This window comes from Clarias gariepinus, chromosome 2, assembly GCF_024256425.1.
Source record: "Clarias gariepinus isolate MV-2021 ecotype Netherlands chromosome 2, CGAR_prim_01v2, whole genome shotgun sequence".
Lineage (NCBI taxonomy): Eukaryota > Metazoa > Chordata > Actinopteri > Siluriformes > Clariidae > Clarias > Clarias gariepinus.
Genome location: NC_071101.1, coordinates 25624606 through 25642987, shown reverse-complemented (window position 1 = coordinate 25642987; position 18382 = coordinate 25624606). Strand labels below are relative to the sequence as shown.

The following is an 18382-nucleotide window of genomic DNA, read 5'->3' as shown; positions in this document are numbered from 1 at the left end:
TAGCCTGGGGACATGCTTAGTAGTTATGGGATAACATGAACTACAAAATAGCAATATAAAATAAACCAACATATGAACAAAGAAAAACAATACACAAAACAAAACGCCCACTTAACAGTACGTACAAACGTTCAATGCTCGACCCAGTTTCCCAGACTAATCAGCTATTTATTGAAGATTTAATGACCTACCTTGGTCAGGTGTGCTCCCGCATCACCTGACCGAGGTGCCTCCTGGGAAACTGAGTCTGCAAAACAAAAACTACAAAAGACAAAACAGTGCCCTCTAGTGGCGATTCCTTACAAAATGATGATCCACTGCACTACTTTTCTATTATCAGTGCTTTGGCAGTCATTAGTTTTTACTTTAATTAATTGTTTTTACCTTAACTAATTGTCAGCATAAATAGACCTTTCTAAAGGAATGCTGTTTAATGTAGTCAAAATAGGGGTAGAAAACTAAAAATGTTGGTTTGTGATTGAAAATTTGGCTTGTTCATTTATTTATTTTATTTTATTTTTTTTAAAAAAGGTCAGGTCAAAACCATTATTTAAAAAAATAGAAAAGAACACAACACAAAGAAAAGAACATTTTTTTTACTGCTTGTCCAGTTGTGCCAGTTAATGTTATATGATTTTATTGTCACTATTTACTATATACTACTCTGCTTTATACAGTATACTGCACATGTTATACAAACCATTGTTATTCACTTATTCATTTGTGCATGTCATGTTAATAAGCTAAATAAATTTAGCAAACGTTCTACAATCAGATTACACACATACTGTAAATGAAGGCCAAAGTGCACACAGTGGCCGAGAAAAATATTTTGTCTGTGGAAAATAATAAACATGAGAGGTTTGAAACCATAGTGCTCTCATTCCAATAAAGTCATTTTTGAGATACACAGTCCCCTTACTATATACTGTACAATTTCTGTGTCGCTCTTTTTTTTAAGTGGTTTTGCTAAAAAATGACCAGGGGGCAGAAAAAATGGTGAGGACGTCACACGTCTTATCTGGAGCACACTTGCCTATTTGCAGCCAACCCACAACACTGGCCTATTACGTTTTTTTTTTTTTCCTACATGGCGATGGCTTATCAGAATGACGCAGTGGAACATGAATCAGTTTGGATGTATTCAAATGCGATTCTGTTGCAAATAATGCAATTAGCTTGAGTGTCATTTTATAAATAAAATAAATAAATACATCTTTACAATTTTCCTTTATAATTACCATCTAATGCAGTATTATGCCATTTAAAATATATATATTGTTCTTGGTGAAAGGAGGGCATTACAGGGGAGTAATAATGACATGACCGCAGTTTTCAATTCAATTATTTTCTAGCATTTTTAGTTTTAAAGGCAGTTTTTTTTTTTCTCTGACAGAGGTATCATAATGGTCACATTTCATTTAGTTTAGGCTGAGATACATTGATGACACTCAGCTCAATCACAGCTGGTTTTGATTTACACCTTAAAACATTTATGATGTAGCCAGTTGCCTGCCACATAGGATTGTGAGCTGTCAAAAGACAAGCAAGTTACCGCCATGCATGACCATTAAAAAAAAGTATTCTTAAAGTGCTGAAAAGGCAGGAGAAGCATGAGCAGATTTGGTCATGCATTTACTGTCAGTGGAGAAATAAACCGAAACCATAGTGACACATCAACAGTACTATCAGCAGCTACATTCCCACACATCATTACAGGCTTTCACAGTAACTTACTGTATTTTAGTTACACTGGCTGGAATAAACAACAAGACTTTGAGCCTTCTGGACTGATTTGTATTGTTTATGTATGTCTTAATAGTGATGTCGAACTGAATATGCATGTGTGAGTATTAAAATCCTTTTTTTTTTAAGGTGGTTGTGCATTATGGCATTGTAACGCATGATGTCCATTTTGTAAAAAAAAAAGCCAGAACTAAAATGCATATAAAAACATATAGAGATATTGTAACTCTAAAACCTTCCCAATGTTTAAGGTATACAGGTACAAAAATATGCTTCTCTTGACCAACACTGCTTTTGCAGCTGCTGACATTATGCTCTGTCAATTCAAGCTGACGAGGAGATTGGGCTCATATACATACAACTGATATACAAAACAACACTAGAAAAAAACTGCTGTAGAGACAAATTCTAACAAGAACTGTTTGGGCACCTTAATGCTCAACGCTTGATGCTTAATGCTTAATGCCAACAGTGCAAATCTGCTCACTGCAAGCAGAATATGTTCATATTATCTGTAAAGTTTATCCGCATAGTTCCACCATATAAAATTATGTAAGTGTGTGTGAAGGTATTGCAAAAAAAAAAAAAAAAAACAATCAGCAAGCTCTGTGATAGACAAAGCAAATATTGAAATGTCCAATAGTTTAAATAACTGAATTTTGAATGTTGTTCTCAGGAACTAAGCAGGCTTACACATTGCAGAGTGAGTGTTATTGAAGTTGTTGTATATCAGTGCATGTCACACTTTCTACCGCATAACAAAGACTGACACTGAAAAAGCTCATTTCAAGATTTTTTTTTTCTTTTTCCAGCAACATCTGTGACAACTCGTTCCTTAGGTATCTAAAGCATAGATAATAGAGAAAAACATTTCAAATATGTGTATGATCAGTGAGTCTGTAGGAGAAAAGACAACCTGTAGTCCCTGCTGAAGCAAAAGTCAAAGCCCATTAGTTCTTTTGATGTAACACTAGCCTTTTTAACAAAAAGAATATGTGTTAAATGTAAACTTTGAACCTTAAGTAAATGATTAGGTAAGCATACTGCATGGTACCTGAAACAAGTTGAAATTACAAATGATGTTGAAATTTGCTGTCACTGTGTAAGACTGCATGTACAGAGCTTATGCTCTACTTGTGTTTGAAAAGAGGTTACAAAGTTTCTATATTCCTGCAGGCTATAGCGAGAATCTAGTGGAGACCAGTTAGGCCTATTAATAGTTGCCAGTATTGTAAACGGACAGGTGCAATCTTGTCCAGCTCACTGGATGCTAAAGACAAATGGCCCTTAAGGTAAGTGCTGCAGTAACACAGAGAGTGCACATGATTGCCATTTTACCTGGTCCCTTTATGCTTGAAGTGTAATGCAGTGACACTTAATGGGCTCATTGGCTTAATGGACTTTGTCTGGCCCATTAAGATACAGCGTTCACAGTGGATGGACCCTTAAAACACCTAGTAACACACTGAAACAAACCTCATATTGATGGCAAGTAAGTGCTTTCATGCAAAAGCACACATTTCAGTTATGAATCTGTAATACAAGGAGTTTAGAATAAAGAGATCCTGACATTCTACCTACAGTACATTATATTCTTTTTTTCCCAGTGCTCATCTCATCTCCACATCCTTTCTTATAGTTGTCTTCTTCCTTTTTATTTACTTGATCTGTAGAAAGACTACCACTGTTCTGTATATTTATACTAACCGGAATATTTTGGGCTCTAAAACTTCAGCTTGAGATCAAAATTATACCTCTGTAATATCCGGCCTCTTTGTTTCACTAAACCAAAATGGAATAGGTAGGAAACCTGCTAAAGAAGAATTTCAATTGCACAACAATGTCTCAATGTCTGTTTTAGCTGCAGAGATAAGCATAATTCATCACAAAAATACATATTATTATTATTATTATTATTATCAGTAGTAGCAGTATTATTATTATTAATAATAATAATAATAATAATAATCATCATCATCATCATCGTCATCATCATCATCATAATATGATGATGATGATTATGATAATGAAGATGAAAAAATACTTAAAATAATCCAAAGTTAATTATAAATCTATGATTATTACTAAAAATATTTATTTATAAATATATAGTTTGTTCAAAATAACATTTTAAATTAAGGTACTGTAAGAGCAAAGTTTTGACTATCCTTGGAGAACGTTTAAAAAAAATCACCACAAACTATTAACGTTTTTGTACGTTGTTAGGCTTTACACTTGCCTAGCTATAGTATTTTTTGCAATTAAATGTAATACAGTAAGTCTATACACGGCTAAACATGTATAATCTATATCTGGATTTAAAGACAACTTTAGAGCTACAGAGTGCCCCTGATGTTCAACACATCTCTTATGAGCTGAGCTCCGATCCTTAAGATTTACAGCAGGCCAGCCTCAGCTGAGTAAAGTGCTCAGGATGGGTTACGGTGCTCCAACCCAGTATGATAATTGCAATTATAATTCAAGAAAGGAATTATAAAAAAAAAAAAAAAGGAATTTAGGTCATATGTTGAAACATATTTTTTAAAGATCTGGAATGGAGCAGAATCATTAACCATAAATCATATACATGCATGCATACCATTCCAAATGATATTTATTATACATACTGCTAAGTATGTTTTCCCCAAAATATAAATAACTGTTACAGACCTGGAATGTACTGCATTTGCTAAAACACAGTTCAAAGGATTTAAATACCATTCATCCTGGTGCTGTTTCACTGGCTTTCTTAAAACTGTATACTGTATTGAAGCTTACATCAAGACTTACAGTAATTATACATCAACAGTCACTTTTGTTTAACATTTGCATGAACACAATTATTTACTGGTTATAGTTCTGTATCTCTTAAATACTTTGCTTTATACTTTAACAACCTTCACTTTAACTTTCTGTGGTGTGATAAATGTGGTGCAACTATTTTCTTAAATAATGTCAGCAATATAAAATATTTAGAAATTGTATATAAATGTATTTTTGTTAGCATTTAAATTTTGTCCCAACGATTTTTTTTATTTGCTTCAATAAGTCCACTGTGAGCAGCATGTTAGAGTAATAAGCACTGTGGCCTTGCACCACCAGAATCAAGGGTGTGATTCCGTACTCTGGCTTCCTCTTAACAGATTACGCTAATTGATATTCCGATAGTTTGATAGATTGATATTCATAGTGTGTGTGGGTATGTGTGTGCCCTGCTATGTATTGGCACCCTGTCATGGGGGTACCCCACCGTCTGGAGTCTCCCACGACCCTGTACATGAGTGAATAAATGAAAAGTCCCATCTGTATGCGTAATTATTAAAATTGAATGCAGAAGGTATAAATACACTGGCAACATACTTCAAAGCATTTACAGTATAAGAAAACCATCCCCTATCATTTTCTCTGATGGCAGAAGTTGCTGAGTGCACGCTGTTTCTCGCAAATTCAATACAGATAGGTAAGATTTGATACTGAGCAATGCACAGCATGCTTTAAAATATAAATCTACATTTATGCAATACCTACAGGGTGACAGTGTTTATATCCCCGCCATCCATATATGGTAAAGCAAGACAGCATCTGATTGGGTTTTCTCTGGACATTGCTTTTTTTCCCAAGTTTTCAAAGCAGTTCATCTAATTTAGCACATGGGAGGAGTTGCTGCAGAAACTATTTGACTGGGAGTCAATCACTACATGAAGAGAAAAAGACAAGGTGCAAGCAACTAGATAAAAATACTTCAAAGGTAAAAACGGATGATGACGAAGGGCTGAAATATTTCACCTAATAGGATTACCCCGCTCCAAAAAATATAATTTGCAGAAGTCCCTCCTACACGGTAGTTAGCCGTTCTGCACATTCAGAAAGAATGGAGGTTCAAATGAGGTGGTTCTGTGGCTGAGCTTCAATCCTGAGCTTCATCTTTCTTTAACATTATGCAAATGCTTTCTTAATCCATGACAGCTTATCCTAGCCAATGAGGTCAGTGCCGTTGCATCTAAGGGTAAGATTTCCACTATACCAGTAGCTTTTTATGTGATTCTCTACAGAATATTCCATTATTGCCTTCCCCTGATCGGGGCATAATTTCTTTTTGGCAGTTAAGGGCTCATTATGTCTTGTAAACGTGAGTGGGGGCAGAAGGGGGTGAACACGAGTCTCGAGAACCGGATCTGTCCGAACCTTGAATGACACACTATTCTCTATTACCTTCAGTGATATTGCAGGTATGGCTAATTGATTCTGATTCAGACATTTTACAATAGCGAGATGAGTAAAGCAGGACATGGATATCCAGCTATGATATTTAGAACTGTTCTGCAAAAAAACATTAACTTCTGGGAAATACTTCAGAAACATTGGTTATAAATGGATTGAGTTAACTGACATAGCAATAATTGGAATTAGATGAGATATGTTTTTTTTATGAAATTTGAAGAGAAAGGTTATGTGAATGTACTGTAGAATGACAGGCTGATAATACAAGTACATCTGTCATAAAAAGGTAAACAACAGAACCACCGTCTTGTCATAGTGATCAAGTAGCTAAACACGGTCTTCAAGGAAGGCTTGGTTATTTCATGATCTGTTCATCTGTTCTCTAGACCGAATGCATATATTTACTTTTCTCTCTATCTCTCTCTCTCTCTCACTCGGAGAACACACTTATGGGAATAGAAACTACCTTTTTCTATATAATCCCCTGCTACAATAAGGCTCTTTTTTACTAATGCATGGATAACACCATCAACGTATCAGACTTTAAGACTAATTATTCATATGAATAGACTTGAGGTGAAAGATTACTAGACAGTCTGACTGGATCGTATTTCCTCAATTCAAAATTGTATAATTCTTAAAAGCAACACTAGGATGTAGGAAAAAGGGCAGCTAGAAAATTATTCCACAATTTTGCATAATTGAAGTGGAAAGTTAATTTAATTTTGAATTAAGATTATCCCAGAATTCACATTTCATTTGCAGTGTTTGAAAGTAATACAGACAGAATTAAGTTTTTTTTTTAATAGCCCAGTCAGGTTGGCCATTGGCGTGCAAATTTCCACCCGGTCATGCATTGTAGGGGTTTTAAACCCATGGGACTTGGGGCACAAGGCAGGATACCCCCTGAACAGGGTGCCAAGCTATAGCAAAGCACAACAATGCACACAAACCCTCGACCTTGGCGGTGCTAATCACCGTCACTGTGCTGCCTGCAGAAATACAAGTTAAACCTTTTTAACTGTACTGAATGTGAAGAAATTTTAAAAGTGTGAACAATTTCAACAAGTTGTATTGATGAAGGACAAGCAACAGAAAAAGAGGAGAGACTTCTAACATATTGGTTCTGTACAAGGTCACAGTCTTATCACCAGCCATTAAATACTCTTTTCAAATTCCGGCCAAGTGTGTATCCTGGAACATAATGTTTAAACAAGAAAAACAAGCATAAAACAATACTAATTATGTACACATCACACCTTAAAATGACTTATTACACTTGTTAAATCAGACCCACTTTCTGATGTGCAGGAGATGAATAAGAATGCTTGAGGTTGCCAAATCTGCATAAGTCCAAATCTGTGTGAGACTTGGTTGGCTTGTTCACTGGCCTGCCAAATCACCACAATCTAAAGCCATAGTTAACAAGTAAAAAAATACCAAAATAGTTATCCAAAGTGGTGCAAACAGAAATACATTCACCCCATCATCCTGAGTGCGCAAGTTCGAATCCCGATGATGCCGCAGCCACCTGGAGCCTGGGGCCCTAGGTAGCGAAATTGGCTGCGCCCTCAGGGCACTCAGTCGCACACTTGATCTCCCATATCAATCACAGTGACACTAACCAATCATCAGCATGAACAGCAAAATGTGTGAATAGCATGAGTGTGTTACACTGACCCCTAAAATGCATTTGAAAAAATGATGTGGTCAGCAGGGAGGAAGCATCTATAAATAATGTTATTGTGTCCCTGTTTGGTAGCTGTTGGATGATGGTCATGACTAAAGTATAGGTGGAAAATCAAGGGGGGTCAGAGAAATGAAACACACACTCAGTCAGAGAAATTGTTGCCTGAAAAAAATAACAACAATCCTGTCAAGATACCTGCAAATAAAAAAAGCCAATATCCCAGTGTTCCATTAAAGTCCCTAAATACAGTAAGTCATGTGAAGATCCCTGTCCACTAGCAACGTCATCCTGGAATGTGGTCCCTGCTTGGCCATGAAGCACAAAGGCAACCATAACATTGTGAACTACAGTAAATGTCCTCATACTGTATGAGCATATGAATTTCCCTTTAACTCTGCTGTCTATATATAATTGCCCAGTATTATATCAGGGTCATTAGGTGTAATTCTTTTGTCAAACTTTCTCTGTGTAAAGACGTTAATTGATTAATTAGCTCTTTGAAACTGTATAGTACAAATCCGGGTCTGAGGAGGTTAAAGTCTCGCCAGCAACTAATAATACTAAGTTACCTTCATCGAAAACCTGCTGACACTGTACAGTACACTTTGACAGATTTTTTTAATAGAGAGCTTAATAAAATATAGAGAGTTATAGAAGGCTACAGTACCTCCAGAGGATTGCGATCGATAAAGCAATCTAAAAGGTATACAACTCACTTGATTATTTTTACTTGTGTTTGATTTCTGCTTAAATGTCATATATTATAGTATAATAGATATATGAAGCTCCACCAAACCAAGGACACTTGTCTATAATTTCCTTTTGCCAACATTTACTTTGTTCACCTGCAGTATATTAGGGTACTCCCAAACCTGGAAAGCAATTTATTCTGGTCAGATTTGTGTTGAATCCAGAGCCTATAAGCCATTTCACACACCCATTCATCATAAGGGCACTTTTAGTATAGTCGATCCTCCTGCCCCATGTGGAAGTGGGGGAGGGACCCGGGAACCCAAAGGAAACTCCTGCAGACACTGGGAGAACACGACACAGACAGTAACACGAGCTCAGAAACCCTGTAGCTGCAAGGCAACATCATTGCCTGGAGATATGCCGTACTATGTGCTACATTTAAAAAGCCACTGCATGATACTGACAGTACTCCTAAATCGTCTGCAACAATCAGCGCTTCTTTACATTAAAAAAAATACAGGTATGGTACCTTTTCATACCTAATTTTATGATTAGAAACAGTATCATAAATTTTATGCTTGAAAAATAATGGGAAGCCAGCTTCCGACTAAAAAAGAAAGCTATTTTTAAGCAAAGCATGAAACCTCTTTCAGAGAGCATATCGCATTATCCTTTGACGTACCTTTGATGAACACTGCAGATTTCATCAAAATAAATTCTAACACCTACTGTAGATATACAGTACTGTACAGACACATACACGCACACTCTTAATGAGCCTGGAGGTACAGTGAAAACTGTTAATCGCTCACATGGATGGCTCAGCTTATGAATTTTAATTCCATAATTACAACTTAATTAATGCACCAGCCTTGTGTCTACAAGAGTGCAAGTATGGTACACGGCAATAATAAATCAATCATACAGTACAATGGGAGCATAATTTCATTACAATGACCTCTCTTTGCAAACAATTGTGCATGCATGGGGGATTGGTTGGCAAGTCCATTTCCTAACCTGTCATCATAATTATGTTCACATGCATCATTAAGATCCTGTCTTTTTTTTTTCCCTAACAGATTACAATACTCTCCAAAGGCGACAGGCCCTGATCTTGTGCCAACTTCATTCTGATGCACTACTGGCATGATCGGTACCAATGGAACAGGTTATTTTCACTGATTAGTGAGAATGCATTTTAGAAACGAAGACATTAATGAAGAGGAGATTTTTGTTAATAGAGCAAGCAAGTTCAACCATTAAACTCCCAGGTTTCACTGGCTTACATCGCTCATTCTACATGTCTGTCCTATTGGATTTAGTTCAGAATCCATATTAAATAATATGCTTCAAGATTAGGAAGGACTAAGATTGTGTTAGTAACATCTGTAAAAAATCCATCCTTATTTTGTACAGTATGTTTGTAAAATGACCAAATAAACAAGCAATATTGAGCTAAGTTTGAATTTAAATTATGATGTAGAAGGTTTTCAACTCCCTTTAAGATTGGTTTCAGGAAATGCAAACTGCGTGAAGCTGCAGCTCTTAAGACATGTCCTTAAAAAAGGGTCTATGCATCACTCTAAAGTGTCTGAATTGCCTTAAAGGTTTCCTCTGCTGAAACAGCAAACATTCTATTAACTTCCTGTCACCTCTTTGCATTTATTCCATTTAAAAAATGCCTTATGTCAACACTTTTTACTGTCCAGCAGCAAATACACACAGTGTTGTCAACCAATTGGACACCAATTGAACACCAACTCTGAAATAAAAGATTCTGCCCGAAACAATTTAAAGCCTATAATCAATTTCAAACGGAAGCATATTAACTCAATGTGACATGTTGTTACAGTTATTCTGGATTCCCCAAAATGACACTATGTCAAATAGCAAATACATCCTGTAATTGTGTACAATATATTCGGTAACTGCTTTACATACCAGTTTCACGACTTATCTGGACAAAGGCCTCGACGCCGCTCTCGCCATAGTTGCCCTCTGAGGCCAGTGTGGAGACGTAGTTCCAGCCCATGGCCATTACAATGTCGAGCATCGCCTGGGCCTGGTAAGAGTCAGGAGGTACCACACGGGAGAAGAAGTCATAGCGGGTGTTATCGCTGAGCTCTGGCGCAGTTGACGCATAGCTGATCTGAGGAATCTGTCAAAAGACAAAGAAAAAAAAAGGAAGACAGAGTTGTTAGAACTCTTGTTCACTTTGTCGGGAAATGTAGTGTCATTATAGTCCAGTGCCAAAACCATAATGAAGTTCTATCAGGCCAATACCAACTCACAGGGAGCCACTGTTGCATTGGGAAACCAAATACTTGCTGTCTTTTAGATAGAAAAATCAATGCTAATACTAAAATGCTTACTGTCTGGATGTTTGTGGTTGTTTGATCTTAAATCTATCAGATACGTATAACATAGCAACATCATGTAATCGAGAAGAGAGTTGTAGGAGGTGGGGGGCCCTAGTGTGTATCGAGGCAGTGTGGATAATGGCTCTTTGGAGGCGAGTGACTGCCTGATTGATTTCTCCTCAGCCAAAAGGCCAGGCTGTCGGCCAGAACCCCAGAGGCTGAGCTCATCGGCATTCGGTGAGAGAGAGAGAGAGAGAGAGAGAGAGAGAGAGAGAGAGAGACTCACGGAGCCTGCCAGCAATACAAATGACACTCACTGCTGGCCACGCAGGTACAGCAGTACTCTCTCAGCCTTGACTATAAATTGCAAGCTTTTGAATATAAATGCCAGAGATCAACCAGTGAACTGTCAACCATGTGTGCATAGATCTTTATGTGAATTTGAGTTGGGAATAGAAGGTTTTTGAGATTAGCATTGAAGGTTCTCCTGAAGATGTTGCAAATAAGATGTGCCAAGAGTCAACTTGACATATACGGACCTTTCATTTAAATAAGAGTCAGTGGAATGTGGTAATTTAACAGGAGAGAAAAAAGTGTACATTTATTGCAGCCGAAATCAGAAATGCTTGGTTTTAATAGAGATTTTAGATGTATCTGTCCATGCAATTAAATGCTATTTTGGATGGGTAGAAATGAAGCTGTACTCACTGACAGTGCCTGTCAAACATCCTGGCAGGCTTCATAAATTATTTCTTATCTAAAAGAGGATGTCTAAGAGTCAGGAGGCACCACACTAAGCTTGAGTGAGTGATCACTGCAATCTCAATTTGCATTATTTTGCTACATCTCAAGGACATAGTGCATTTTAAATCAAGAATGGTCGTGCTGAATAACCCTACAAGCAAAGTAAGGCCTTTAATTAGCCAGCAGGTCCAAATGTGTACTGTATACGGGCCACTTACCATACAGGCTAATCACAATATATCATGAAGGGCTAATTACAGAAGCACATTATTAGCATCTGTGCAGATAAGAAAATCACCTGAGTCTATTTTTGCTACTGCAGGACTGCAGTGAATACAGGTGATAAATCATGCACTAATTCTGTAGTGCTTCAGTGGCACTCCAGATGCCTTTATTCTGGGTGGTAGAGAGGGAGCACGGGGACACTGGGAATGGTAGGAAAGACCCCTTAGGTTCAGAGAACAAGTCGCATTAACTCGCAATGTGAAATTCAAGTCATGCAGTACTTATAATCAATTAGATGTGTGTGTGTGTGTTATACAACTTTATAGCCATAACAGCAAGTTTGTGCCTGTTCAGAAATTACGCTGCTTGAACGTATAGCATGTCCTTAAGCCTTTGTTTATATGCTGGTATCTCTTTTGTCTTTACTTGAATGTGCACAGTTCTTTTATTTGTTCCCATTATGGAGCTGTCAGATGTAGAAAAGTAACTCAATACTGATAGCTTACATTAAGACAGTACTAATTAACCTCCAAAGCAACCTTTATTTAAAAGACTACTTCCAAGAGGCATCCACCCAAACTGCTTTGTACAGAAGTTTGTTTATACTCTTTCAGTTTTCCCCACAAGACAAGTTTAATCCTCAAGCATTTATCATATCAAATAGGCTTAAGTTAATATGATGCAGTTAGAAAAGGCAGAATTCTATTATCACTATTATATTAATTAATACAAACTAATTAATACACATACGCGCCCCCGTCCACACAGTCTAATTCCATGGTCTTTCCTGATTTTTCTTTCTTTCTACAATGTAAAACAATGCTAAAGGTGTCCAAAATATGCAATAATCTCCTTTGAACAGTTGATGTTGAGATGTGTCTGATACTTACAGTATGTATGCCATCGAACGCCTTTATAACAGTTCTAATCTGAGGTGCTGTTAATTGGTGATTTTTGAGGCTGGTACCTCTAAATGAACTTCTCCTTTGTGGGTGAGGTACGTTTTGGTCTTGCCTTACTAAGATGGTCTTCCTGAGAGTCAGTTTCATTATAGTGCTGGATGGGTTTTGCAAATGCACTTGACTGTACTGTTCTTGCAAGAACTATTCCAGATCAGCTGGCATGCTATTACTTAATTACCTTAATTAATTACTTAATTATCTAATGCCACATGGTATTTTATAGCTTTGAAAAAATCTGACATTGATCTAGAATATTGTTAAATAAATACAAACTTGTGTCCAAACTTTTGACTTGTACTTTTGCACAGTTACACTGTATAAATACCATACTGTATATACCACATCTCTATTACCTACTGCACCTTCTGAGAGATCAAAAATTTTTGGTGAAGAATTAAGCAATATGAAGCAGATGCTTATTGGGAATAGAGAAACAGTACTCAATGGGTAACCATGCGAGTGTTGTCATTCATACAGAGTCAGCAAATGTTACCCTGTCACAGAAGATTAATTCTTGGCATTGCTGTTTCTGTTCTGGTCTGCCTTAATCTTGTGTGTGATTTTGTCATTAATCCATGGGTATTAATAGAGTTAGCTGTGTTCCTAGTTTCTTGTTACATGTTTCATCATCTTCAAGCCTGGTCATTTTTCCCTTTTGATTTGTTTTCTTTTATACAGTTTCGCATTCTTTTTGTTAAGATAACAAAAAATGCCTTAATAAGCATATGTTACATTCCCCTCCATCCTAGGTGTTGCAGCTACTTCCTTTAAGAGCTTTTTCTTTCACAGCCACGGCTTCAGTACCAGACTCAATACCAACTCAATACCAGATCAGATAAAGTATACAGTAGGTAAAAATGTGATGTCTCTTTAGCACACAGAGACCAAAGCGTGAGAAAAACAAATGAGGTGTGTGTTTTTTTTTTTTTTATTTGTTTTGTTTTTTTGGACATAGGCCTTGTCCTCTCAATGAGAAACACTGAACATGTTGAATCATTTCGATTATTTCACATGATAATTAGTCATGAGAAATACAGCGCCATTGCCATCAGACTGAACTGCATATTATCCTGATTTCGCTAAAGAAATTCTCATTCAGCTTGGTACTGCACTCCTCAAACACACTGTATGTGTGAACTGCTGCTGGTGTGCCATTTTCAACTTCACACCTCCATTTGAAAGCATGTGCACTCCGGAGGCTACTGTCTGAGCTGAAGTGTGGAACCATGCATTTGGTGCTATCTGTGTCTCTCGCCTTCAATTCAGATGGGAAACTTTGCACCTGCATTATGCGTCCGAGATAATTTTAGATGTTTTGCGGGTACCTTGGGTGGGTGGGGGAGGGGGGGGCATTGAGGTGACGTACATAGTGATATAAGTGGCATTTGCAAATGGAGCAAATATACCTGCTTACATCCTGTTTGAGAGGATAACGCTGTATTTCATAACAAATGCAAGTCATGCTGATTTTTTTAAAAGACTGAGCAAGTTCATTTATTGACACAGTCAGACCTCATGAAACATAAACACAAGTTGATAACACAAGTAATGGCAGAGAGAACACCTAGTCCTAGTCCACTGCTGGGGAGGATGCTCATTAATGGTGGCATTTACCTCTAAACTTGGGGTGGGGGGGGGTTTCTATGGAGGGAAACCTAATTATAAAATGTTTTGTCTTTACACATTTTGGCACTCACTAATACCGTTAGCAAATGCAGTAATCCCATGGTTGTTACTTGTTCTCCATTTTTACTGAGGCTTACTTTTTCTGTTCATTATTTCTCAGTAGAGAGCTCCTTTATCATCTATGCTGCAGTAAGACTCACCAGGGTATCAGGGAGAGGGAGAGAAGGTTTGAAGGCCTATGTATTTCACTCTTATGTGGTCATCAGACAAGCGTTTCCTTGGCATTGACAGAAAAACTCCTAGCCCACATGCCTCCTTCTCCCACCCCAGCCAAGTCAGGCCTTTCAGTAGGTGTTTCACATTTTGAAGTTCTTCTAATCAGAAACACAATAATCCAGTTACAGTAAGCTGCTTTTGCCAACTCCGTGTTCCCTCCTGCAGGGCATGGCGAAGGTAAATTTCAAAGTGTCACAGCGTGGGGAGCTGAATAATTATTTCTCTAATTTAAACATCAAACAAGACTTCTGCAAATAATCACATCAAAGAACTGGGGTACAATTGGTTGATTAGTAGACATACTAATAATACTAAACCAAATGAGGGATGCATTTTAAGATGGTGATAATGAGCTAAAGGCCTGAAGGATCAGTATATTTCAGTGAGATTTTGTCAGCAGGAAGGAACAAACAAGATTTGCTTTTTTTCCTCAAAGGCGAGCCTGGCGATTTAGAGATGGCATTAGCATAAGTCTCCCTGGCGGGCACAACAAAAAGATAGCTGCCAAGCCAAACTTTTTTTTTTTTTTTTGGGTCGCCTGCAATAGACTTTATGCTGTGAACTGTGATGTAAAAGCCACAAAGTGGTTCTTCATGGGGAAAAGCAAGGGGAATGGTGACATGGTGTCTGACTAGATAGGCAATAATGTAAACACCATCAAATGTTTTGTTTCAATAATTCTAACATAACTGTAGGGGTAACATTTAAACATTTACACTGCAGACTAAAAAACACCTACGGAGATATTAAAGCTAAAATATCTCCATACTTTAAATGATAAGAGTGAAAGTCAAAAATGCCGTTCATATATATATATATATATATATATATATACAGTACTATGATAGTTATACATACAGTAGCATTCACTATGCATAGTATTCATATAAGCAGTTTATTTGACTTTCACTCCTTTGTCAAATTATTGTCCATAGGCACAAATGGTGTTCTATAATAAAACATTTTTGCTGAATATCGCTTTATTATTATTTTATTTTTTTTCAGAAATAAACTATTACTAGTCCTGGTTTTGCTGCATTTAGGAGCCATGATGCACTTCCAATAGTTAATGCTACAACACTAAGGAGATGCGTGATTGCTTTTTGTAGAGCAAGAAGGTGATGCATTTGGTGTGCCTTTTTACGTTTGCTAAGTCCTGTTCCCCACCCGGGGCTTCCATAGCTTATGAGATATGCCATATACCTTTCTACATTACACCAGTGTCATCAAAAACCAAAGGGAAACTGAAGCTGGGAGGAGAAAGATGCACTGTAAACTAAACTTTCTGTATAGTTTTTGATGTTTCTTATCTCCATCAACAAATTTTGAAACGAAAAAAAAAAAAAACGTAAACTTGTAAGTTTATAGTGACTTAATCATGCAATCAAAGCAAACGTTTTATACTGTCTAGCTAAAAAAAAAAGTTGCCATTTCAAAAGAATAAAAATTTCAGGCTATATCAAGAAAACAACTAAGGAAATTAAAAAATTACTGCAACTGATTTAAGAACCCTTCAGCACATATTAAAACCTGAAAGGATAGTGATGAAAGATATGTAATACATACACCATGTCAGGGGAGCTTAAAGGACTGGGACTAAACAGCTGGATAGCCATCCAAAAACCACTGGTCAGTGAGGCTAATCAGAAAAAAATGCTTTAATTTGGTAGGGAGCATAAAGATTAGACTCATCACCTGATGGGTTCAAACTGACTCTATTCCTGAGTGATGGGTGTGTTAAGGGTGAGAAAGGAAGTGCATTAAGTGATTCACCCATCATGCACAGCGGCCCCTATACAACCATCTGGAAGCATTGTTCCGATCTGGGGTTGCTTCAGTTGGTCAGGTCTAGGCTCAGCATTGTTACAGTGTATGACAATAAATTGAAGTCAGGCAGTTCATGACGTGAATGTACTGAGTGACAAGTTTATCATGTCGGTGGAGTTTTTCTTCCCTGAAGACACAAGCATATTTCAACCTTCAAATTGTGAAAAAGTGCTTCTGGGAGCATGAGGAATCTGTTTCACAGATAAAGTGGCCACACTTTTTGATAAAGCACACTGTGTGCTGTGATCAAAGCTAAAGGTGACTGAATTAAACCTTAGAGTTTATTTATCAAAATTATTTATTAAAATTAATTTATTAAAACTCAACACGTATTTATTTAAATATTATTGACATTACATTGCACATTTAAATGGCCACAAACACAACTGCAAGCTGATCTATCATTAGGGACAAAACTGTTACAGCTGGTGTTGTGTCTTTTTGCAAAACCGTCCAAAATTTACATGGATATTAGCAAAATAATTTTAATGTAAAAAAAAAAAATGGCATTTGTGTGTTTTAACACACTCCTGACTCAAAAAAGTGAATTAAATACATTACTGTTGTCATTAAACTTAAATTGTTTAAAAGGTAACTACTTTTGTTTTTATAGGTGACTAATAAAACAAAAGCCGTAAAAGCTTTTTGCCTTTTAGCATCTTTTTTCCTAAACTTATGAATCTTACTATTTTTAAGATTAATATGAAATATAATATTCTTATACACTGTATGTGTGCCATTTGGTTTTGTGTTTCTTCTGGATCTCTACTAGCTATACTTTGTTTGGCAGAAATTAACTACCCATCCCTGGCATGTACAGCGTGTTGGCTAACACAACCAAGCACTGACTTATTTCTCAAGGTAGTCTTAATCACAGGGAACAACATGGGTACATGTATAATTGGCAAGGCCGGAGAACAAAGCCACAAGACAGCTAAGTGACAGACTATATCATTAGGATAAGAAAGTGCTGATGCCTAAAGAAAACCCAAAATACAATTCCTTACAGGGCTTCTTTTTTTTTCTCTTACTGCTAAGCCAGTAGGTGGCATACATTCCAGAGAGATACAGTATGACTCATTACAGACAAACACTATGTGAATCCTATATCGCGTTTGATTATAACCGTGATAAGGTGAAAACCTCCATTGGGATTCCAGCATATGCAGCCTGTGCTGAGTCAATGCACTGTTCAGGTGTTAATCGCACCTTTTACTGACACACCAATGTTGCAGCCACAAGAATATTTCACTAAATATCCCTCTGTGCACTATACACATACTGTATTACTTCTGCAGCCAGTGAATGGAACAACTCAGTGCAGAGGTATTTTCTAGGAACCAAGGTAAAGCACTTTGTCACAGCAGAAGTCCACTCAGTGTGATCTAATGCCCCCTACCTTTAAATGCCTAATGGAGGAGGATTTATGTTAGACATCTTGGCCTGAACAAATATTTTTTGTGCTAGTCAATGACTCCCTGGCTTCCTTTAAGACATACATTTATCTAACCTACAAACTTGAAAAATACTACACTTCTACACCTTCAATCACTTTCTAATTATCAGAATAGGGGGCTCCCGCTGCTGCCTAATACATCATGAGGAAAATCTGTGCACTTCTACTAGCCCATAGGATATCCACAAAGTCTCAGGGTCAGAGTCAACTGCCAACCTATATGGCAAATAAAGCATCATCTTCACATTGTGCAAGGTATAAATAGGATGCAAAGGCAATACGTTTTATGCTTTAATGCCATAGCACAAAAAAAAAAAACCTGAGATAACAATGAGCTTGGTGCATTAATGACAAAAGAGGCACGCTTAGCTAGACAGGCACTTGTGATATTTGGTTGGCATTTACATGTAGCCCCTGGATAAGGAAGAAAAGCACAACAGTGAAAGGAAGAAAGAAGACAACAATTAAGGTGAGCATTAACCCTGCTTCCTCCTTCAAACTCACACAGGGTTATGTAAGATGCGTAGGGCATGAGACAGTGCCATCCATCAGCAAC

General features: G+C 37.2%; 1 protein-coding gene across 1 annotated transcript in view; it reads right to left on the bottom strand.

Annotated features, from left to right (window-relative positions):
- The window catches only part of grm8b (glutamate receptor, metabotropic 8b), a 156351-nt gene that overhangs the window by 100645 nt on the left and 37324 nt on the right, over window positions 1–18382 (bottom strand). Inside the window, exon 3 of the mRNA XM_053477434.1 lies at window positions 10292–10508. Within this exon, the coding sequence (XP_053333409.1) occupies window positions 10292–10508 (217 nt within the window). The remainder of the gene's footprint in view (window positions 1–10291; window positions 10509–18382) is intronic.